We start from the raw sequence: 24220 nt of genomic DNA on the forward strand, positions 1-24220 counted from the left end.
TTCCGCCAAATCAGTTTTTATCCGCAGGATCTGTTTTTTTCTGCCGGATCCGTTTTTTCCACCGGATCCGTTATTTTTCCGCAGGATATGTTTTTTTCCACAGGATACGTTTTTCCACCGAATCCTTTTTTTCCGCCGGATCTGTTTTATTCCGCCGGATCAGTTTTTTTCTGCTGGATCAGTTTTTTTTTCACCAGATCCGTTTTTTTCCGCAGGATCCATTTTTTTACACTGAATGTTTTTTTCAAAACTCGCTGGATTGTGCCTGACGGCAAAAACCTGATGTGTGAAAGCAGCCAGATATATGGATAGATACATCTATGTATCTATAGATATATCTATCTTTAAATATATCTATGGATAGATATATCCATAGATATATAATAGAAAGGCCGATGTTTCTAATAAGCGTTGAATTAAAAAAAAAAAACAGAAAAAACCGTCGTGGGCTCCCGCACAATTTTCTGCACCAGAGGGGGAAAGCTGACGGCCGGGGACCATTATTTGCAGCCTGCTATGAATATCAGCCCGCAGCTGTCTGCGTAGCCTTTACTGGCTATTAAAATAGGGGGACCCCCCAAACAAATGACATGGGGTCCCCCTATATTTTATAGCCAGAAAGGCTACGCAGCTACGGGCTGATATTTATAGGCTAGAGAGGGGCCATGGATATTGGCCCCCAGACTACAAAGACCAGTCCGCAGCCGCCCCAGAAATGGCGCATCTGAAAGATGCGCCAATTCCGGAACTTAGCCCCTCTCTTCCCACTCCCGTGTAGCGGTGTGATATGGGGTAATAAGGGGTTAATGTCATCTTGCTATTGTAAGGTAACATTAAGCCGGATTAATAACGGAGAGGCGTCAATAAGACGCTTATCCATTATTAATCCAATAGTAATAAATGGTTAATAAAACACACACATTAGGAATAAAGTATTTTAATATTCTTCATTTAACCATACTTCAGCGCCTGCAAAAAAATGTAAAATAAACCGTATACTACCTGTCCGCCGTAGTCCATTTAATAACGAGTGTCCCATGACGATCTCCCCTATAGAAGAGTGACATCAGGTGATGTCACTGCTCCATAGGACTCTCAGTGACACACTGACAGGAGACAATGGCGCCTGCAGTGCATCACTGAGTGGTTACCTAGGACAAAGTCTCACTTTAATGGCAATTGCTGCGTGGGAAAATTTCTCACACAGCAATGCCAAAAGTGAGACTAGGGAATATTTTTACAGCGGCGGTGGAATACAGTGCGGAAGGATGCTGCTACTCTCCACGGGAGATTGTCGTGGGACACTCGTGGATTTCTGCGGATCAGGGAGTATATTGGTTGTTTGTTATTTTCATATTTTTTTTAAAGATGGCACTGGCTTCGGGGAACAAAGTGACAAGTAATGGTGAGTATGAACTCTGTTTAATGTACTGTATGTCTATATGTATGTATTGTATGTAATGTATGAATGTATGGTATGTTGTATGCATGTAGTATGTATGTAGTATGTATGCATTATGCATGTTTTTTTTTTCATTCAACACATTAGCCGGATGATAGGACTACTTCTGTCCCATCATTGGCTAATGTGTCAATCACTGTCACTGTAGTAGGCATCGTCCGATGGGACTTGTAGTCCCATCAGACGATGCCCACACAGAGCCCCAGCACGCCGCATAGAGCCCCGGCACATCGCACAGAGCCCCGGCAGGCCCGCACAGAGCCCCGGCAGGCCCGCACAGAGCCCCGGCTCACCGCAGAGCCCTGGCATGCCGAACAGAGCCCCGGTCGCACGCAGAGCCCCGGCACGCACGCAGAGCCCCGGTACGCACGCACAGAGCCTCGGAATGCCGCACAGAGCCCCAGCAGGCAAACACAGAGCCCCGGCACGCCACACAGACCCCCCACGGTCACGCACAGACCCCGCCCACACACACACACACGGTCTCCGATCTCGCACCGCCCACACTCCATTATAGTGCATCATTGCACTATAGGAACTTCCGATTCCGGTATCCGATATCGCAAAAGTATCGGAACTCGATATCAGAATTCCGATACAGCGAATATCGGCCGATACCCGATATTTGCAGTATCGGAATGCTCAACACTAGTTATCATTCATATTCTCAGAAAAAAGGCCAAGAAAGCAAAAAATTCTGTCGGCTATGTAAACTTTTCAGCACAACTGTTTATGCACACACTGCCTTCTCACCTCCCCCCCTAATGGGAGTGGTCTTTTTTTGTCCTTTCTCATTCTTGGGTCCCCTACCAGATGCCTGGGATTTGAGAGTTCTGTGCAGGATCTTAGGTGTTCCCAGCATTGCGCTTTTCTGGACAGAGTTCAGATGTTGCTCCTGAGATCTGTTGTATCCATTTTCCCAACTTAGGGGTCACTGCTACAAGTGCTCCTATCACCACTAGAATCACTGTTGCCATGCAGCAGCTTGTCTTGCCATGGTGCTTCAAGTTCCTGTTCTTCCTTCCACATCTGTTGTTTTTGCTGCCTTAGGGTATGTTTCCACGTTCAGGAAACACTGCATTTTTGACGCAGCGTTGAGCCGCAGCGTCAAAAACGCAGCGTCCAGATGTTACAGCATAGTGGAGGGGATTTAATGAAATCCCGTCTCCACTATGCAGTAAAAGACGCAAGCAGCAGACCCGCGAAAATGCACATGTGGCACGTCTTTTAAGAATGCAGCATGTGCTTACATTGCAGAAAAAACACAAGGACAGCGCAGGTGACCTGCCAGTGACCTCAGGTGCAGATTTGTTCAGGATTTTACCTGCATAAATTCCTGACCAAATCCTGATGCAATCCTGAAGGTGGACACATACCCTTAGGCTTTCCCTCAGCATCGCATCCTTTGGTGCCGTTTTTCTCATGTATTCCTGGATACTCCTTGTTTCATCCGTGATGGTGGCTTGGATGCTTGGCAAGCCTCAACCACCCTTTCTGTTGGTATACAATCCTTGGGTGCTTGACTTAGGGTGGAGACTTCCATGAATTGTGAGCTTTCGTGTCTTCACATCTGCAGATTCCATCTCTTCTATTGGCCAGCACACTATGTCAGGAGGGTATCTGATAACTGGCAGGGCATATGTATTGATGGCGCAGATTTTATTTTTCCCGTTGAGCTGGCTTTTCAGAACCTGTGTTACCTTTTGATGGTATTTGATGGTATTTGGATGTTGCAGCTTTCCTTGCCTCCTCATCATGGTTACTGTATTCCTGGGGATGTGAAGGTACTAGTAGCTAGGGTTGAGCGACCTTTACTTTTATAGGATCGGGTCGGGTTTCACGAAACCCGACTTTTTCAAAAGTCGGGTCGAGTAAAATCGGCCGATCCTATAAAAAAGTCGGGGTCAGCCGAAACTCGAAACCCAATGCAGTGCATTGGGTTTCCAATGGTTCCCAGGGTCTGAAGGAGCGGAAACTCTCCTTCAGGCCCTGGGATCCATATTTAAGTGTAAAATAAAGAATTAAAATAAAAAATATCGCTATACTTACCCTCTGACGCGCCCTGGTACTAACCGGGAACCTTCCTTCCTTCGAATCAGCGCTTCCAGGACCTTGCGGTGACGTCGCGGCTTGTGATTGGTTGCGCGGCCGCCCAATCACATATACCTATTAGGTATATACTCACCCTCGGACACGCCCTGCTTCTTTCCGGCAGCCTTCCTTCCTAAGAATCAGCGCTTGCAGGACCTTGAGTGACGTCGCGGTGACGTCGTGGCTTGTGATTGGTCGCGCGAGCGGTCACATGGGCGGCCGCGCGACCAATCACAAGCCGCGACGTCACCGCAAGGTCCTGGAAGCGCTGATTCGAAGCAAGGAAGGTTCCCGGTTAGTACCAGGGCGCGTCAGAGGGTAAGTATAGCAATATCTTTTATTTTAATTCTTTATTTTACATTAAATATGGATTCCGATATTGATTTCCGATATTGCAAACATATCAGAAATCGGGATCGGAATTCCGATACCACATTCAGAAGATCGCCGACTTCATGGCCGACCCCACACAGGGGTCGGGTTGGGTTTCATGAAACCCGACTTTGCCAAAAGTCGGCGACTTCTGAAAGTGGCCGACCCGTTTCGCTCAACCCTACTAGTAGCATGTCTGTACATCTGCTATGTGCCCTGCTGGTAATTCCTCTCCATCAGTCTTGACTATCTGGATCTGGACTCTCTTTGTTACCAACCAGCTGCACTTTTCCAGTCCGACATTTTGATGTCTTCGTTGTAGATCCTTGTCAGATGCATTAGTGAATTCAGGTCTCATTTGTTTTTCACATACAGCTTGATATCATCCATGTAGGAGGCGGCTGATGGTGCTTCCACTCTTGAACTTGTATCCATAGCCAGACTCTGTAATTATCTGACTGAGGGGGTTCACGTCTATGCAGTACAGCAAAGAGGACAGTGCAACAACTTGGTATATGCCTCATTTGATAGTCACTTCTGCTAGTTTTCTTCAGTTGACTTCCAATGTTGTTCTCCATAGCCCCACTGAGTTTCTGAGTTGACATTGTAGAGAGCCAAGCATTCACAGATCCATGTGTGTGGCATTGAGTCATAGGCTTTCCTTTATATATGCACGGTGTGGGAACCTACTTTGGTACCAAATTCAAAAGTGCTTATGGTGTTTTCTGTATAGGCTTTAGTGTAGTCAATCCAGGCTGTGCTGAGATTGGTCTGTCTGGATCTTGAGTCTTGGGCAATTGCTCTATCTACTATGAGCTGGTGCTTAGAGCCTCTGGTATTGGTCCCAATGCTTTTCTGAGCTTAATTCATATACTGGTTCATATGGTTCTGTGGCTTGGTGGCTATGATACCTGACAGGAGTTTCCATGTTGTTGTAAGGCAGGTTATTGGGCGGTAGTTGGATGAAACTGTTCCTTTTGTGAGAATCCTTCATGATCAGCACTGTTCTTCCTTGTGTTAGCCAAGCTGGGTGGTGGCCTGCTTCTGGCAGTTGGTTCATCTGCTTTGCCATGCGTTCATGTACCGCTGTTAATTTCTTTAGCCACTAGGTGTGGATTATGTCTGGACAAGGTGCTGTCGAGCTCTTCATGTTCTTGACCCGATCTTGAATGTCTGCTTCTGTAATGGTGACTGGTTCTGCTCTAGGTGGTTGCTGTGTTTCCTTTTCAGATCTTGCAGCCACATTGCACTGGTGATGTGTTTTTTCCTTCTCCCTTATGTTCCTCCAGTATTGTTCAGTCTGCTATTGGAGTTGCTGCCTTTCTGCTGTTACTCTGTAGTTGGCAGTATACCTTGCATGGTTTTTTGGAGAACAAGGGGCATTTATTTTCTTGGCCTCAGCTTCTCTAGCTTATCTCCCTAGTCCTGCAGCGAGTGCTGTGAGTTTTTGTTTAGGAGTCTCAAGGGCTTCAGTTGGGGTCAGGCCTTTGTACTTGTCCAGCTTGGTCTTATTCTTGATCTTTACACCCTTCTGTATTTCTGTTATTTGGCTGACTTCCCTTTGTGTTGCCTTGATCTTTGTCTCCAGTCTTCTTTTCCAAAGAAGGCACAGACTTCTGTTGTTCTTGCTGGTTGTTTAGCCAAGCATACCCATGATTGCTGAGGCAGTAGCATAGACAGTTTATTAGCTTGAGGTATGGTGGTGGTAGGTATTAATGCAAGTGTTCTATTGGCATCTTCTAGTATACTGTCTGGTGGTGTTTCTTTGCCTTGGCAGTAGATCTCTGGTATTGATGGTATTTATCTAATATCATCTCTTTCATATCAGCTGCAGTGCTTTCTAGTTGCAGGATTGTATCAGGATTTTCAGGGGGTTTCACATGTTGTTCTTCCAGGCCTTCAATATTATTATACATTTTTATACCGCTTTACATGTGAAAAGGGGGCAAATATAGACAAATACATTAAACATGAGCAAAAAACAAGGCACACAGGTACATAGGGAGGGAGGACACTGCCCGCAAGGGCTCACAGTCTGCAGGGGATGGGTGAGGATACACTAGGAGAGGGTAGAGCTGGTTGTGCATCGGTTCAGTAGGTTGAGGATCGCTGCAGGCTGTAGGCTTGTCGGAAGAGGTGAGTCTTCAGGTTCTTTTTTAAAGTTTCTATGGTAGGCGAGAGTCTGATGTGCTGGAGTAGAGAGTTCCAGAGTATGCGGGAAGCACGTGAGAAGTCTTGGATGCGGTTACGGGAAGAAGAGATGAGAGGGGAGTAGAGATCTTTAGAGGATCGGAGGTTGCGTGTAGGTAAGTAGCGGGCGACCATGTCACAGATGTATGGAGGAGACAGGTTGTGGATGGCTTTGTATGTAATTGGAAGGGTTTTGAACTGGAGCCTCTGGGCGATAGGGAGTCAGTGAAGGGCTTGGCATAGGGGAGAGGCTGGGGAATAGCGGTGAGGCAGATAGATTAGTCGGGCAGCAGAGTGTAGGATGGATTGGAGTGGTACCAGAGTGCTAGAGGAGAGGCCGGAGAGTAGGAAATTGCAGTGGTCAAGGCAGGAGATAAGGGCATGCACTAGTGTTTTTGTGGTGTCGCGGTCAAGGAATGCGTGGATCTGGGAAATATTTTTGCGTTTGAGATGGCAGGAGGCAAGGGCTTGGATATGTGGCTTGAAAGAGAGGGTCACTCCGAGGCATCGGGCATGTGGGATTGGGGAAAGTGAGCAGCCACTGGTGGCTGGTGGAGGGGTAGAGTGAGATGGGGGAAAGACAGACAGTGTGGGATTCTTGGTAAGGAGGTGAGGTCAGGTCTGGATAGGTAGATCTGTGTATCATCGGCGTAGAGATGGTACTGCATACCGTGGGATTCTATAAGATGTCCCAGGCCGAAGGTGTAGATGGAGAAGAGTACGGGTCCTAAAACAGAGCCTTGAGGAACACCGACAGACAAGGGGCGAAGTGAGGGTAGTGTGTGTGTATATATATATATATATATATATATATATATATATATATATATAAGCTGAGTGTGCGTGTGTGTGTATGTGTGTATGTATGTATGTATGTATGTCCGGGATTGGCATCCGCACCGTCGCAGCTACAGCCACAAAATTTTGCACAGTCACACGTCTGGACCCCGAGAACGTCATAGGCTATGTTGTGAGGCGAAATTTTAACCCCGCGCGTTCCAATTCACCAAAAAATTTTGCCCCTATCTACATAATGGGGAAAAAAGTGAAGGGAAAAGTGTTGGAGGCGTCGCAGCTACAGCCACAAAATTTTGCACAGTCACACGTCTGGACCCTGAGAGCGTCATAGGCCATGTTATGAGGTGAAAGTTAAACCCCGCGCTTTCCAAGTCACCAAACAATTTTGCCCCTATCTACATAATGGGGAAAAAGTGAAAGGAAAAGTGTTGGAGGCGTCGCAGCTACAGCCACAAAATTTTGCACAGTCACACGTCTGGACCCTGAGAGCATCATAGGTTATGTTGTGAGGTGAAATTTTAACCCCGCGCTTTCCAATTCACCAAACAATTATGCCCCTATCTACATAATGGGGAAAAGTGAAAGGAAAAGTGTAGGAGGCAAATTGACAGCTGCCAGATGTAAACAAGGGGGACTTAAAGAATGAGAGCGGTGGCGCAAAAGAATATATACCGTACAGTTGCTAAGGTGGGGCCCCGACAAGGGATACTCACCACACATGGGGATATGAACACACACACTATCACGTGCTTGAACACATATTACCCTCAGCACACATTTCACCACACATAAACCAACCTCGCCACATAAAAGTCGAAACACAAAAGTCGCCGCTCAAAACTCGCCACGCGCAAAACTCGCCACATGCAAATACTAGGCTCACGCAAAACTCGCCACAAGTGCAAAACTCACCACACGCAAAACTTGCACACGCGGAAAAATTGCCACATGCACAAAAGTTGCAACACATGCAAAAGTTGCCTCACACAAAACTTGCACATACTCAAAAGGCACCACACATAAAACTCGCCACGCGCAAAACTCACCATGCGCAAAACTTGCTGCACACAACTTGCTACACTAACCTGTCACATGCAACTCGACACACAAAAAGTTGCTACACGCATGTTGCCACACAAAACTCATCTCACAAAAGTCGCTACATGCATGTCGCCACACTCAACTCAACACAGACAACTTGACAAACGAAACTCGCCCTAAAACGCACACAAGTCTGGTATTATCCTTCAAAAATAAAAATCTGATTAATAAGCAAACTACAAGAGCAACAAATGTACCATATAGGAAATACGGCAGCTGTCTATTATGTGTATGTGTGAGCTAATATATACTGCCAGGGGGAGTGCTTCCTGTTGGCTGGGGATTTATCAGGCTGCCAATTTAGCTTACAAATACTGAGGTAAAAATACTGAGCAAATAACACAAAAGGTTGATACATAAAATGAGAATAATGGGGATAGGGGAAAATATGTGCAAGTGGGTTGAGAGCTGGCTCAGGGATAGGAAACAAAGGGTGTTTATTAATGGAGCACACTCGGACTGGGTAGCGGTTAGCAGTGGGGTACCACAGGGGTCAGTATTGGGCCCTCTTCTTTTTAACATATTTATTAATGACCTTGTAGGGGGCATTCAGAGTAGAATTTCAATATTTGCAGATGACACTAAACTCTGCAGGGTAATCAATACAGAGGACAATTTTATACTACAGGATGATTTAGGTAAACTAGAAGCTTGGGCTGATAAATGGCAAATGAGCTTTAATGGGGATAAATGTAAGGTCATGCACTTGGGTAGAAGTAACAAGATGTATAATTATGTGCTTAATTCTAAAACTCTGGGCAAAACCGTCAATGAAAAAGACCTGGGTGTATGGGTGGATGACAAACTCATATTCAGTGGCCAGTGTCAGGCAGCTGCTACAAAGGCAAATAAAATAATGGGATGCATTAAAAGAGGCATAGAGGCATAGATGCTCATGAGGAGAACATAATTTTACCTCTATACAAGTCACTAGTTCGACCACACTTAGAATAGTGTGCACAGTTCTGGTCTCCGGTGTATAAGAAAGACATAGCTGAGAAGAGCGACCAAGGTTATTAGAGGACTGGGGAGTCTGCAATACCAAGATAGGTTATTACACTTGGGGCTATTTAGTTTGGAAAAATGAAGACTAAGGGGTGATCTTATGTTAATGTATAAATATATGAGGGGACAGTACAAAAACCTTTCTGATGATCTTTTTAATTATAGACCTGAAACCGGGACAAGGGGGCATCCTCTGCGTTTGGAGCAAAAAAGGTTTAAGCATAATAACAGACGCGGATTCTTTACTGTAAGATTAGTGAGACTATGGAACTCTCTGCCGTATGATGTTGTAATGAGTGATTCATTACTTAAATTTAAGAGGGACTGGATACCTTTCTGGAAAACTATAATGTTACAGGGTATATACACTAGATTCCTTGATAGGGCGTTGATCCAGGGAACTAGTCTGATTGCCGTATGTGGAGTCGGGAAGGAATTTTTTTCCCCAATGTGGAGCTTACTATTTGCCACATGGGTTTTTTTTGCCTTCCTCTGGATCAACATGTTAGGGCATGTTAGGTTAGGCTATGGGTTGAACTAGATGGACTTATAGTCTTCCTTCAACCTTAATAACTATGTAACTATATAACGTGTGAACGAGGTCTAATACAGGAGGAGATGACACACAGGTATATACTATATACAGGGGAGATGACACACAGATATATACTATATACAGGAGAGATGACACACAGGTATATACTATATAGAGGAGATGACATACAGGTACATACTATATAGAGGAGATGACATACAGGTACATACTATATACAGGAGGAGATGGCATACAGGTACATACTATATACAGGAGCAGATGACCTACAGGTATATACTATATACAGGAGGAGATGACATACAGGTATATGCTATATATAGAAGATGACATACAGGTATATACTATATACAGGAGATGACACACAGATATATACTATATACAGGGGAGATGACACACAGGTATATACTAATACAGGAGATGACATACAGGTATATACTATATATAGGAGATGACATACAGGTATATACTATATATAGGAGGAGATGACATACAGGTATATACTATATACAGGGGAGATGACACACAGCAGGTATATACTATATACAGGGGAGATGACATACAGGTATATACTATATACAGGAGATGACATACAGGTGTATACTATATATAAGGGAGATAAACATGTGTATATACTGAGGTGAAAATGAGAGGTGTGAGGTGAAAATGAAAAGGTGTGAGTGCAAAATGAGAGGAGTGAGGGAAAATAGTGGAGTGATCGGAAAATGACAGATGTGAGGTCGAAATGACAAGTGTTAGGGGGGAATGAGAGGAGTGAGGGAGAAAATGAGAGGTGCGAGGGAGAAAATGAGAGATGTGAGGGGGAAAATGAAAGATGTGATTGGGAAAATGAGAGGCGTGATGGGAAAATAAGAGAAGTGAGGTGCTATAACTAACCACAGATATTTACTATGCCCAGGCAACGCCGGGCTCTTCAGCTAGTATATATATATATAATGTTATACGCACACACTGCTTTTCAAAAGTTTAGGGTCACTTAGAAATGTCCTTATTTTTGAAAGAAAAGCACATTTTTTTTCCAATTAAGCTAACATTAAATGATTAAGAAATACACTCTATACATTGTTAATGTGGTAAGTGACTATTCTAGCTGCAAAAGTCTGGTTGGTAAATGCAATATCTTCATAGGTGTAGAGAGGCCCATTTCCAACAACCATCACTCCAGTGTTCTTATGGTACTTTGTGTTTGCTAACTGTGTAAGAAGGCTAATGGATGGTTAGAATACCCTTGTGCAAGTATGATAGCACAGCTGAAAACAGTTTGGCTGATTAGAGAACCTATAAACCTGACCTTCCTCTCAAAATGGCCAGAAAAAAAAAAACTTTCATGTGAAACTCGACAGTCTATTCTTGTTTTTAGAAATGAAGGCTATTCTATGCGAGAAATTGCCAAGAACCTGGAGATTTCCTACAATGGTGTGTACTACTCCCTTCAAAGAGTACAAACAGGCTTTAAGCAGAGTAGAAAGAGAAGTGGGAGGCCCTGCTGCACAACTGAACAACAAGACAAGTACATTAGAATCTGTAGTTTGAGAAATCGATGCCTCACAGGTCCTCAACTGGCAACTTCATTAAATAGTACACACAAAACGCCAGTGTCAACATCTACAGTGAATAGGCGACTCCGGGATGTTGGCCTTCAGGGCAGAGTGGCAAAGAAAAAGTCATATCTGAGACTGGCTAATAATAATAATCTTTATTTTTATATAGCGCTAACATATTCCGCAGCGCTTTACAGTTTTGCACACATTATCATAACTGTCCCCGATGGGGCTCACAATCTAAATTCCCTATCAGTATGTCTTTGGAAAGTGGGAGGAAACCGGAGTGCACGGAGGAAACCCACGCAAACACAGGGAGAACAGACAAACTCCTTGCAGATGGTGTCCAAGGTGGGATTAGAACCCAGGACTCCAGCGCTGCAAGGCTGCAGTGCTATCCACTGAGCCAACGTGCTGGCTAATAAAAGGAAAAGATTAATATGGGCAGAAGAACCCAGACATTGGACAGAGGAAGATTTGAAAAAAGTGTTATGGACAGAAAAATCCAAGTTTGAGGTGTTTGGATCACACAGAACATTTGTGAGATGCAGAACAACTGAAAGGATGCTGGAAGAGTGCCTGACGCCATATGTCAAGCATGTTGGAGGTAATGTGATGGTCTAGGGTTGAATTGGTGCTGGTAAAGTGGGAGATATGTACAAGGCATATTTCATCCTACAACAAGACAATGATCCAAAGCACACCAGCAAATTATGCAAGAACTATTTAGGGAAGAAGCAGGCAGCTGGTATTATATCTGTAATGGAGTGGCCAGCACAGTCACCAGATTTCAACCCCATTAAGCTGTTGTAGGAGTAGCTTGACCATATGGTAGGCAAAAAGTGCCCATCAACTTGTGGGAGGGGCTTCTAGAAGCATGGGGTGAAATTTCTCTAGATTACCTCAGCAAATTAAGTGTTAGAATGCCAAAGGTCTGCAATGCTGTAATTGCTGCAAAGGGAGCATTCTTTGACGAAAGCAAAGTTTGAAAGAGAAAATTATTATTTCAAATAAAAATCTTTCTTTCGAACCTTGTCAATGTCTGGACTAGATTTTCAATTCATTTGGCAACTCATTTGATTAATAAAAGTATGGGTTTTCATGAAAAACACAAAATTGCCTGGGTGACCCTAAACTTTTGAACGGTAGTGTATATCTCTAACAGCATGGAGTGGAGTGTTTTCCTCCTTTCTTTGGATAAACTAGGTTAAAATAACCATTCATACAAATAACTGTGACATACACACTATTATACACGTATAATAACCAAATAGTTTTGTTTACTATTTTCTTTATTTTCCTATAATTTTTGGGTTTACATCAACATAAATAGAATAAAATGCTCATATAATTACCAAGAAGGATTGTTTTATTTTAAAGATGGCTTCACTGTGCAGTAGGAAACTTTAAAGGGAACCTGTCAGCAGTTTTGGCTGATATAAAATGGTCCGACCAGAAAGATAAGAGAAATACGTTTTATGGGGGGCAGTCCGGTCCAATGCGTGTCTCAGGTCCGGCGCCTCCCATCTTATGATCGCCGCCCTCCTGTTGCTTCATCGCTTCCTGGCATCACACTCCTCCCTGCAAGTGTACTTATCTGCCCTGTTGAGGGTGGAGTAAAGTACTGCAGTGTGCAGGCGCTGGGAAAGGTCAGAGGCCCAGCGCCTGTGCACTACAGTACTTTACTCTGCCTTCAACAGGGCAGATAAGTACGCCTGCAAAGGAGCGTGATGCCGGGTAGCGATGTAGCAAAAGGAGGGCGGCAATCATAAGAAGATGGGAGGCGACGGACCCGGACCTGCGACACCCATCGGACTGGGCTGCCCCCCCCTCCGGGTGAGTATAATAAAACTTATTTTTCTTATCTTTCAGGTCGGACCAGGGGCTCAGGGGCTTATTTAGAGCATTATAGAATGCTGTAGATAAGCCCTGAAAGGCAATGGCTGTATCTTATATCGGCCAGAACTGCTGACAGGTTCGCTTTAAAGGGAATTTGTCAGTAGGATGAATGCTCCTAAGCTGTCTATATGGGCATAAGTTGAATAAGATGTTATCTTATATTTCTTAATCTGTAAATGAGCTGTTCTGAGCTATGTGCCAGACATGGATCTACATGAGAATCTGGATTCAGAGCTTACTTTAACCCTGCTGTTCTGTTGGTCAAAAATGACCGACTTTGAACTTCAATATTCTTTAAAATATTCAAGATGCGGCTCTGAAACCCGTGGCCGACCGACCCATCCTCATTTAAGTCAATCAACCACAAGTTTCAGAACCGCATCTTGAACACCCCAAAAAATACCAAAGTTCAAAATAGGTCTCCCCAGACCGAACAGAACAGCAGGGTTAAATGAAAGAAAACGTTACCATTGTGAGAAAAGTGAAGACTGACACTTTGCTCTCATAACCACACACAGCTTTGCAATGAGATCAGAACAGTACAGCAGAAGTGAACACTTCCTCATTATACACATTTGGAACAGCAATTGTCCTCTCGTAGTGCTGGTACCTCTGCTGAAGAGCTGTACCTGAATATAACCAAAACTTTAGAGTTGGATCTTGTTTCAAACACAGTTGTAGTGAGATCAGCTATGCTATACTGTGTCTCTCTTCTACAATGGGTGCCTGCCTGCATTGTATCATTACAAACACATCTGCTGTTGTCCTCCTCTTATAGTGCTTCAGCTTTCATCTCAAGGGTAGTCAGTGTGTGGTGGAAAGGCAGTATAGCAGAGCTGTCTGCACTGTGATAGGACAACTTGAAGTGTTTGTAATTAGACAGTTAACCTCTGCTGTAATGTGTTAGGCTCTGATCTAACTAAAGAGCTATGTAATTATGAGAAAAAAGGGTCAGTCATTATATGTCTCACACTAGTAATGCCCCCCTTACATTTGAAATAAGCTCTGGAGGCAGATTCTCTAGATCATTGTCTGGCCCATAAATCTCAGCAGCTCACTTTCATATTTAGAAAACAGATTTCTCAGGAATAAGACACCTTGATATCTGCTATTTTATTTCAACTTTCCATGACCTATATACAGCTTTCGAGAGTTGATCATACTGACAGATTCCTTTTACATAAGCAAAAAAACCCCAGAAACAAACCATTATTTCTTTACATCTATCTAGAACATGAACTCAGATTTTTGGTGCTGTAGTCATACCTAAAGACCCGATTACATACTTCATTTGAGTCTGGATTCCTGGATTTAGCCATATGTACACCTTACTTTGACCAACATTTTTGTACCAGTATGTCAACCAAAAGTAGGTCAAAAATACCAAAGACGTCCAAACCTTTAGATTTTCCCCATTTATAGTATCCCGACTTTGGATTCACATATAATATTGCAAATCCTGACCACATAGTAAATAAGTATGAAGACTAAGGTAACATTTGTAGACTCAAAATTCTTTGCTTTTCAGTAAAACTGCAGGTTAGAACATGAATGGCTTCAGGACAACTGTCAATTTCAAAACTTCAGTGCAATATTTTGGTAGTCTGTAAAAGTAGCATACGTATATTTATCAATCTAGACATTTTTGGGTTTAATGTCATTCCACCAGCTTACATATGTAATGGTACAACTGATGTGAAAATGCATCAGAAGAAAACTTTTCCATAACTCTTGCATGTCCAGACTTTCCCACTGTCATTCTAAGGGTAGGATCTTTAATAAACTTTTTCATTGCATCAGAAAAAGCTTCATGTGAAGGCGCACATAAAAACCCTGTGACATTATCGACAACAGACTCCAGGGGACCACCAGAGTTCACAGCTATTACTGGACAGTACATGTACATAGCTTCTACTGGGACAATCCCGAAATGTTCATTGCTCGGAGTATATAATATACATGTGCAATTTTGAAGAAGACAAAGCTTTTGTTTATGAGAAAAAGATCTTAAGAAAGAAACATGGTTGCTAATGTCATATTTAACTGCAAGTTGGCCAAGTTCTTGATAATGTTCAACATTCTCTGTCACTCTATCATCGTATCCTCCTGCCACGATGAGGTGAACCTTCTCCCAGTCCTGCAAGCTTACTTTATCACGAAGAGTACACAGAGATTCCAGTGCTAGGTTATGGTTTTTCTTTCTCTCATATCTGTTGATGGAAAGAAATACAATCTTTCTCTTTGCAGGTACAAATTCTGTAAGGCCATCAGAATCACAAGGCTGGAAGTTCTCAACATTCAATGATGGATACAAAACATTGGGCTCTAGATGAGATAATGATGTAAATGTTTCTTTAAAGACTTTAGCAGTGAACTGACTATTGACTAGAATGCAGTCTGCCATGCCAGTAGTCTTTTCTTCCAACCAGTCAATTGGAGTTCTATAGATCTTCTTAGCCACAGATATCCTCTGAGTAAGTAGCTGGTCTGGAAAATGGCAATAAAATAAGAGACGTTTCGGATTTCTGGCCAGTTTGAAAATTGGAATGCAGGCAGATACCTGGGGTAAAAAAAAAAGCAACATAAAAAAACCAGACATAGCTCTGTAACGTGTACCAAGCAACATATTCAGATGCATCTTTTGTCTTGTGGTAAATATTTGCTAATATATCGATAAACGGTATTAAGGAATGTTCACACGTGACATAAGGGCAGCAGATTTTTTTGCATATAAAACCAGAGTGTTGCGCATATTTCACCCAGCATTAATTATGCCATTTTGATGTATTTTTCCCACTCACTTGAAACAATCTACATACTGCAGCTTTGAAAAACACTCACATCCACAAGGAAAATTATGCAGCGTGTGCAAGACATTTCAGAAATCTCATTCAGTTTGCTGCTACTGAACGTGTGAACAAGCCATTCTAAGTGATACAATGTAACTCTCTAAGGACTGACATTCATTTTGGAGATTTGTTTTTCCCGCAATATTTGTATTTTTTGTTGCCATTTGTGGAAGGAGTTGTACCATAAAATGCTGTCACTGACAAATACATTTAAATTATAACATTTTATTATTTGTATGGGGGGAAAAAGAATAGTTACTTACCGATAACGGTATTTCTCAGAGCCCATGACAGCACCACAGAGAGAGGGGATCCGACTTCAGGGACAGGAAATCTATAGGATAAAAGGGCGGTACCTTTCCCCTGCATCAGTTTGGTTTACAGAGCATCGGAGGTCCTCCAGGTTAGTGACAATAAAAAACATACACTTGCTTAACAGGTGTACACCGTGTCTATATAAAAAAACACACTTCGTACAATATAAGTGCTCACCGCACACGTGATGGGGGGGGGGAATAAGCGGATGCTGTCATGGGCTCTGAGAAATACCATTATCGGTAAGTAACTATGCTTTTCTCAGTCCCCCATGACAGCACCACAGAGAGAATTGCAGAGATTGTTGCTTAGGGAGGGACCACAGCCTGCAGAACCCTTCTTCCGAAGGTTAAGTCAGATGAAGAGGCTAGGTCTAAACGGTAGTGTCTAAAAAAGGTTGAAGGTGATGACCAGGTGGCCGCCTTGCAGATTTGGTCTATTGATACCTCCGACCTTTCAGCCCAGGAGGTCGCCATAGCCCTTGTAGAGTGTGCTTTTAGTCCCTCGGGAACTACGTTTCCAGTAGACGAGTACACCCATCGCATCTGTTATCCAGCGTGCTATAGTGCCTCTGGAAGCTTTCAGTCCTTTCCTGGGTCCCTGGAAGCAGATAAAGAGAGACCCTTCCTTCCTATGCCGCTGGGTGGATTCTAGGTATTGAACTAGACACCTTCTCACATCTAATGTATGCAATCTTTCTTCTTTCTTATTTTTAGGGTCTAGGCAGAAGGAAGGAAGGATTATCTCCTGGGACCTGTGAAATTTGGACACTACTTTGGGTAGATAGGCAGGGTCAGTTTTTAGGATAACCCTATCATGAAGGATTTTTGTAAAGGGAGGGCTACCGACAGGGCCTGGAGATCACTTATTCTACGGGGCTGATGTTAGGGCTATCAGAAACGCCGTTTTAAGTGATAAGGTTTAAGAGGTATCGGCTCTATAAGCTCAAATGGGGAGTCTGTTAGAGCTGACAAGACTAGGTTCAAGTCCCAAGGTGGTAGTCGTTTTATGGTTATGGGTCTAGACCTAATAGCAGCTTTAATGAATCGTGTCACCCAAGGGTTAGAAGCTATATTTTCACTGTACAATGCACCTAGAGCCGCTATCTGTACTTTTAAGGTGCTTACTGAGAGGCTCAAATCTAGACCTTTCTGTAGAAATTCTAACACCTCAGCAATTGGGACCCTATCCTGTAATTTTACCCCGGAGGTGGACAGAAACTTTTTCCAGGTTTTGCCATAGATTTTAGTAGTCACGGTTTTTCTACTTTTCAATAGTGTGGAGACTAGTTTATCCAGAAAAACCCCTTCCCTTTAGTAGTGACCTTTCAAATTCCACGCTGTTAAGTGGAGATTCTCTGACTGAGGGTGGAACACCGGTCCCTGTGATAGGAGGTTTGGAAGATCCGGCAGAACCCAGGGATCGGTGACCGATAGCATCCTCAGCCAGGAGAACCAGGTCCTTTTGGGCCAGAAGGGGCTAGTAGGAGGAGTCTCGCCCTAACCTGTCTGACTTTCTGCAGAACTGCCAGGATGAGTATAGGTGGGGGAAAGGCATATGCGAGACCCTGAGTTTAGGGAATCATGAACACATCCAGCGCCCGAGGGCTCCCTCTGGGGTCTAGGGAACAAAATTATTTTACTTTTCTGCTGTCTATATTAGTGAAAAGGTCTATTACAGGGACCCCCCAAGGCTCTGTGATCTAATCGAAAATACATTGATTTAGTGTCCATTCCCCCTGTTTTAATTGGGTGCGGCTTAAGAGGTCTGCCTTCTGATTCTTTACCCCTTTTATATGCAGCGCGGAGAGGGATAGGAAGTTGTTCTCTACTAAGCAGATTTCGGAAGCGGCCTTCATTAGGGCTCAAGACCTGGTCACTCCCTGGTGGTTCAGGTAGGCTACCACTACCTGATTGTCTGAAAATACTTGGACATGATGCCCCCGTAGGCTGTGAAGGAAGGATAACAGAGCACGGCCCACTGCCCAGAGTTCTTTTTGGTTTGAGGAAGCCTTGTGTTCCTGACCTGTCCAAATCCCCTGAGTGACTCTTTTGTCTAGGTGAGCTCCCCACTCCATGGGACTTGCATCTGTGGTGACTAATCGAGACACTTCTATTACCGAAGGAATCCCTTTTGACAGGTTGTTGGGATCCAACCACCAAACTAGGGAATGAATAGTGGCTGAACTTAAGAGTCATATGACTTTCTAAACGCCCCCTTAGTGTAACCTGATTCCTCAGAATGTCCCACTGGAGGTCTCTCGTGTGGAGTTGTGCCCACTGGACTGCTGGAAGGCAAGCAGAAAGGGACCCTAGTAATGACATCGCCCTTCTTAAGGTCATGCAAGGGTTTGAGCAAGCTTTCAACACAAGATTTAATTATCTTTTGTTTTTTTTCTGGGCTGGAAGATGACATTCTTGTGTTGTGGAGTCCAAGGTTAGGCCCCAAAACTCCTGAACTCTGGTTGGTTCTAGTTTTGATTTTTGTAGATTTATAAGCCAGCCTAACTTTGTTAGAGTATTTACCATTTTGTCGCACTGCTGTCGGCACTGTTGGGCTGAATTGCTCACAATCAAAAAGTTGTCCAAGTATGGGACTATCAAAATGTCCTTTTCTCTTAGATGGGCCATCATTTTCGCTATCAGTTTGGTAAATTTGCGGGGTGCCACTGGTATTCCAAAGGGAAGGGCTCTGTATTGGTATTCCCTTATTTCCCTTTTCATGACCACTGCTAGTCTGAGGAATTTGAGAGTTTTTGTGGATGAGGACTTGATAATACGAGTCGCTGAGATTCAACACTATCATGAAACAGTTTGGAAACAGATTTTTTATCGCTGATTTTATTGATTCCATTTTGAATCTCTGGTTCTACACATAATTGTTTAGCTTCCGTAAGTTTATTATTGTCCAAAAGGATCTGTCCGGCTTTGGAACTAAGAATAATGGGGAATAGAACCCCTTCCCTCTTTCAAGTGGGGGGACTTCCTGGATGACGGCTTTGTCTATGAGCTTTATAATTTCTTGTTCTAAGGCATCTTGTTGTTGAGGGGAGGATCTCAGCAGAGCGACCACGTAGTTTTGGGGAGGAAGGGGAGTAAGGTCTATGCGAAGCCCCGATTTTATCAAGTTCAATATCCAGGGGCTGGTTGAGATTTTTTCCTAGGCCGGCAGTAACTGAGATAATCTCCCTCCCACCCTGGGGGAGCTGTCATTTGGGGGTTTGTTTTGTGAGGAATTACAGAAAAGGAACCTTCTATCTCTCCTTTTCCCGTCATCCCATCTGCTCTGCTCCCTTGGGGCCTTCTTCGAAAAAACTTCCTATTCCGAAATGGCCGCTTAACAAATGGTGAGTCCAGATTAGGGAACCCTTTTTTGTCTCCTGCTTTTTGCAAGATATCATACAGGGTTTCCCCGAACAAAAATTTACCTTCGCATGGGATTGAGCAAAGTTTCTGTTTCGTTTGTAGGTCACCCGGCCAACTCTTTAGCCATAATGTTCTACGGGCTGCGTTTGAAAGGGCTGCTGATTTAGATGCGAGTTTAATCGAGTAAGCAGATGAATCTGCCAAAAAGGCCACCGCCCCTCTTATCATGGGGATAGATTCTATCACCTTATTTCTGGATACGCCATCCCCCAGTTGTTTTTCTAAATTATCAACCCAAATCATTAGGGACCTAGAAGTGCATGCAGCTGCTATCGCTGGCCTCAAGCATCCTCCTGCCGATTTCCAGGCCCCTTTAAGGAAGGTATCCGCTCTTTTATCAAGAGGATCCTTTAGGGTTCCCATGTCTTCAAAGGGTAGCGCAAATTTTCTCTAGTCACCTAGACAGCGGTACCGGAGGATGTCTCCCACCCTAATGGGGGACAGGAACACAAAGAGGTTAAATACCCTCCCCTTCCTGCCACCTCCAGTGTTTTTTCTGTCCCCTATGAGGCATATGGTCTCCGAACATCAGAGCCTGCTCATCAAACTTCAGGAAACTAAAGGCAGTGGAGGAGGCCTTAAAGGCCGCTTCGACTCTTCTCCAGGGTCAGAATATACTCCGACAATGTGACTACGGTAGCTTACCTCCGTCATCAAGGGGGTACGAGGTTCAAGAAATTAAAAAATCTGGCTGCGAGAATTTTTTCCTGGTCAGAACGGCACCTCTTATCTATCACAGCAGTCCATCTAAAGGGGTCTGCCAACACCCAGGCAGACTTTCTCAGTAGAAGAGATATACATCCGGGAGAATGGTGCCTGGATCAGGAAGTCTTCCTCTCTTTAGTTTCCCGATGGGGGGTTCCCAGACCTAGACTTATTCGCCAACAGCCAGAATGCCAAACTACAAGCATATTTTCCCTAAACATGACAGACAAAGCACTGGGCATGGACGCTTTCTCACACCCCTGGGAGTTCGACCTTGCTTATGTTTTCCCGCCTATCCAGGTTCAGTCAAAAACTCTCCAGAAAATCCGATCCAAATGGGTCACTACAATTCTGATTGCCCCTATGTGGCCGGGAAGGGGTTGGTACAGGGCACTGTTGGAGATGGCCCACGAGGGTCCAATACAATTACCCCAGAAGAGCAATCTTCTTCATCAGGGTCCTTTATTACACCCGAACCTAAACAGATTGAACGTCGCAGCATGGCTACTGAAGCCAAAATTCTGAGAGCAAGAGGTCTTTCTTATGAAGTAATTCAGGCTCTTCAGAAAAGTAGGAAGCCGGTAACCAACGACATTTACGGCAAAGTCTGGACATTAAAAGTTCAGGTCTCTGCACTTAGTTCATTTTTATATCAGGATTTGGCCAACCATCGTTGGATAAAACGCTTCATGACTTCAGCCAGTAGACTCTGTCCCACAGTGCGTAATCATGTCCCCCCCTGGGACCTGAATTTGGTACTAAATAGTCTGACACAATCTCCATTTGAACCTTTATTAGAATCTTCTTCCTTAAAGGTTCTCACCCTCAAAACTGTCTTTCTAGTCGCCATTACCTCCACTAGACAGGTAGGAGAGATACAGGCTCTTTACATACAAGAACCTTATTTCAGGGTAACAACTGACAGTATAATCCTTCGTCTAGATCCATCATTTTTAGCTAAGGTAACGTTAGACTTTCATAGAGGTCACAACATAGTGCTGCCCTCATTCTGCCCAGACCCTTCCAACAGGAAGGAAGAGTCCTTCCACACCTTGGACATCCGAAGGATGGTTCTTTTCTACCTCCAACAGACAGAGCTGGAGGATTGATCGAAGTTTATTTAGCCTATACTCAGGAAGGAACAAGGGCAAAAAGGCGGCAAAGAACACAATTGCAAATAGGATTAAACAAGCCATAACCCTTGCATATTCATCTCAGAACTTATCCCCTCCTTTATCACTAAAGGCCCACTCTACACGGTCAGTGTCGACATCATGGGCAGAGAGAGGAGACCCATTTACAGAGCAGATCTGCAGAGCCGCCACCTGGTTGTCGGTTCACACGTTCACCAGGCACTACAGATTAGACCTTAACAGGGATTTAACATTCGGCAAACGAGTTCTGCAGGCTGTCGTCCCTCCCTAAGAAATTATTTGTTGGTAATACTCCGGTACTCCTGTCATGGAAGGTGACTAGAGAAAATAGAAATAGTCTTACCGGTAATTCGGTTTCTAGGAACCTTCCACAACAGCACTAATTTCCCTCCCTATTGATGATATTTATTGAGGGGTTACTACACCGAGTTGGTAATCATACATGCTACTGTGTCCAGAAAAAACACTGGAGGTGGCAGGAAGGGGAGGGTATTTAATCTCTTTGTGTTCCTGTCCCCCATTAGGGCGGAGAGACATCCTCCGGTACCGCTGTCGTGGAAGGTTCCTATAAACCAAATTACCAGTGAGACTAATTCTATTTTTTGAGGCCTTAGTTACCGCAACGTCAAGTTTAGGGGCTTTATCCCATGAAGTAGAAGCCTCCTCGTCAAAGGGATATTTCCTTTTAAGGGAGGGTACCGACAAGTTTTTTCTCTCTGGCTTTTCCCACTCCCTTTTAATTAAAGCTTGGATGCTTTCATTAAGAGGGAAGACATTGCGCTTTTTTTGGCCTAATCCCCCAAACATTATGTCCTGAACTGTTTTGTCAGGACGAGGATCCAGCACCCCCATAGTCGATCTTACTGCCTTCACAAGTGCATCGACTTCATCTAGGGGAAAGCAATGATGACCTCCACTCTCGTTATCCGAGGAAGAGAAGGAGGAGTTACGTATGTCTGAGTCCCCACTGACGGAACTAGATGAATCAGAGTGGGAATAGGCTATAGGTGTTTTTCCCTTAATTTTTTCCCCGTCTTTAAGGGATTTAAATACTGTTTCTGCCTCTGACTTTATTACAGATCGTAAATCAGAGGCAAAGTTTGGGGTTTCCTCACAGAGGACTCGTTCTATACAGGAGTCACATAGCTTCTTATCCCAGGATTGAGGTAGGGCCACAGGGGGCAGGTTTTGTTTTCCCCGTTTTTTTCCTTGCATAAGATAAATGGAGAAGAGGGGGACCCCAATTATACTAGTCAACTTTCACGAAGATCACTCACCAATCTGAGGCAGCCATAGGTACCGGTTCTGGAGGAGGGGTAGGATCCTGTATGAGATCCGTAGGTGGTGGTGTTGGCTAGTTTACCACACTGGAGCTCTTGCTATGCTGTGTGGAATGGCTGCTGGACCGAGTATTGCGGGTGTCAGATCTCTTCCTCTGCACATCAGGTTTGTCCGTTGATGATGGTGCTGCTGCGGTGGCTGTGGCGGCTGGAGCTGCTGGTCGCTGTCTTCCTTGGCTTCTCTTCCTTGGGATGGCATGCAGCAAGGAGCTCCATTGTTCACAGGTTTAAAAACTGGCGCCTATTACCAGCCCCCTCCCCAATGGCTGCATTGCTGGGGAAGCACTGGTTTCCATTTTTTCCCTTTCTTCAGCGCATGTGCGCGCTGCCAGGGACCCAGAAATGAACAGGACTGGATCCGGGGTGGCGGTGCACCTCATGTACAGTCTGCGCATGCGCTCGCCCCGAACCGAAAGTGATCGTCATTTCCAGAGCGGCATCCATCTTGGACGGACGCTTCTCGTGCGTGCCGGATCCCAGAAGCCCCTACCTCCTATCCGGAGTGGCGGCAATGCTTCCCCCACACACGCTTCTAACCCATCGGTCCCAGCAGTGGCGGCATTGGACACTGCACCAGCCATGGCAGGGGCCTCCCTGCTGCCAGAACCCGACTGGCCGGCCGGCTCCGGATTCTTGCATCGGATGTCTTCAGGTACCGACACCTATTAGGTTCCCTGTCAGGGACAGGAAACCAAACTGATGCAGGGGAGAGGTACTGCCCTTATATCCTATAGGTTTCCTGTCCCTGAAGGGCGGATCCCCTCTCTCTGTGGTGCTGTCATGGGGGACTGAGAAAATTGAACAACAATGCTTCTGCTTTTGGATGTTTCAAGTTTTACACTATTCACGTGCTATACAAATAAAGTGTTTACTTTATTCTATGTTCAACTTGATTATTGCAGTAATAAAATTATGAAGTTTTGCTCTGTATTACTTTTGTACAATGTACTGTATGAGAGAAATCATTTTACTTATTCAACTCTGCAAAAACTCTTACTGTTTCACTTATTCACTCTCGTCTGGACTATTGTAACTCTCTACTAATCGGCCTCACTCTTACCAAACTCTCCACGCTCCAATCTGTCCTGAATGCTGCTGCCAGGATCATATTCCTCACCAACCGTTACACCGATGCCTCTACCTTGTGCCAGTCATTACACTGGCTACCCATCCACTCCAGAATCCAGTACAAAACTATTACCCTCATTAACCCCTTCATGACCCAGCCTATTTTGACCTTAAAGACCTTGCCGTTTTTTGCAATTCTGACCAGTGTCCCTTTATGAGGTAATAACTCAGGAACGCTTCAACGGATCCTAGCGGTTCTGAGATTGTTTTTTCGTGACATATTGGGCTTCATGTTAGTGGTAAATTTAGGTCAATAAATTCTGCGTTTATT

At 44.3% G+C, this 24220-nt stretch overlaps 1 protein-coding gene across 4 annotated transcripts in view; it reads right to left on the reverse strand.

Moving 5' to 3' along the window:
• Positions 1-11274: 11274 nt before the first annotated feature.
• ALG2 (ALG2 alpha-1,3/1,6-mannosyltransferase) overlaps positions 11275-24220 on the reverse strand; it is a 71893-nt gene continuing 58947 nt past the window's right edge. For all 4 annotated transcript variants that reach the window (XM_069730444.1, XM_069730445.1, XM_069730446.1 and 1 more), the window contains exon 3: positions 11275-15593. In XM_069730444.1, coding sequence (XP_069586545.1) covers positions 14691-15593 — 903 coding nt within the window. In that variant the 3' untranslated portion in view covers positions 11275-14690. The remainder of the gene's footprint in view (positions 15594-24220) is intronic.

This window comes from Ranitomeya imitator, chromosome 6, assembly GCF_032444005.1.
Source record: "Ranitomeya imitator isolate aRanImi1 chromosome 6, aRanImi1.pri, whole genome shotgun sequence".
Classification (NCBI taxonomy): domain Eukaryota; kingdom Metazoa; phylum Chordata; class Amphibia; order Anura; family Dendrobatidae; genus Ranitomeya; species Ranitomeya imitator.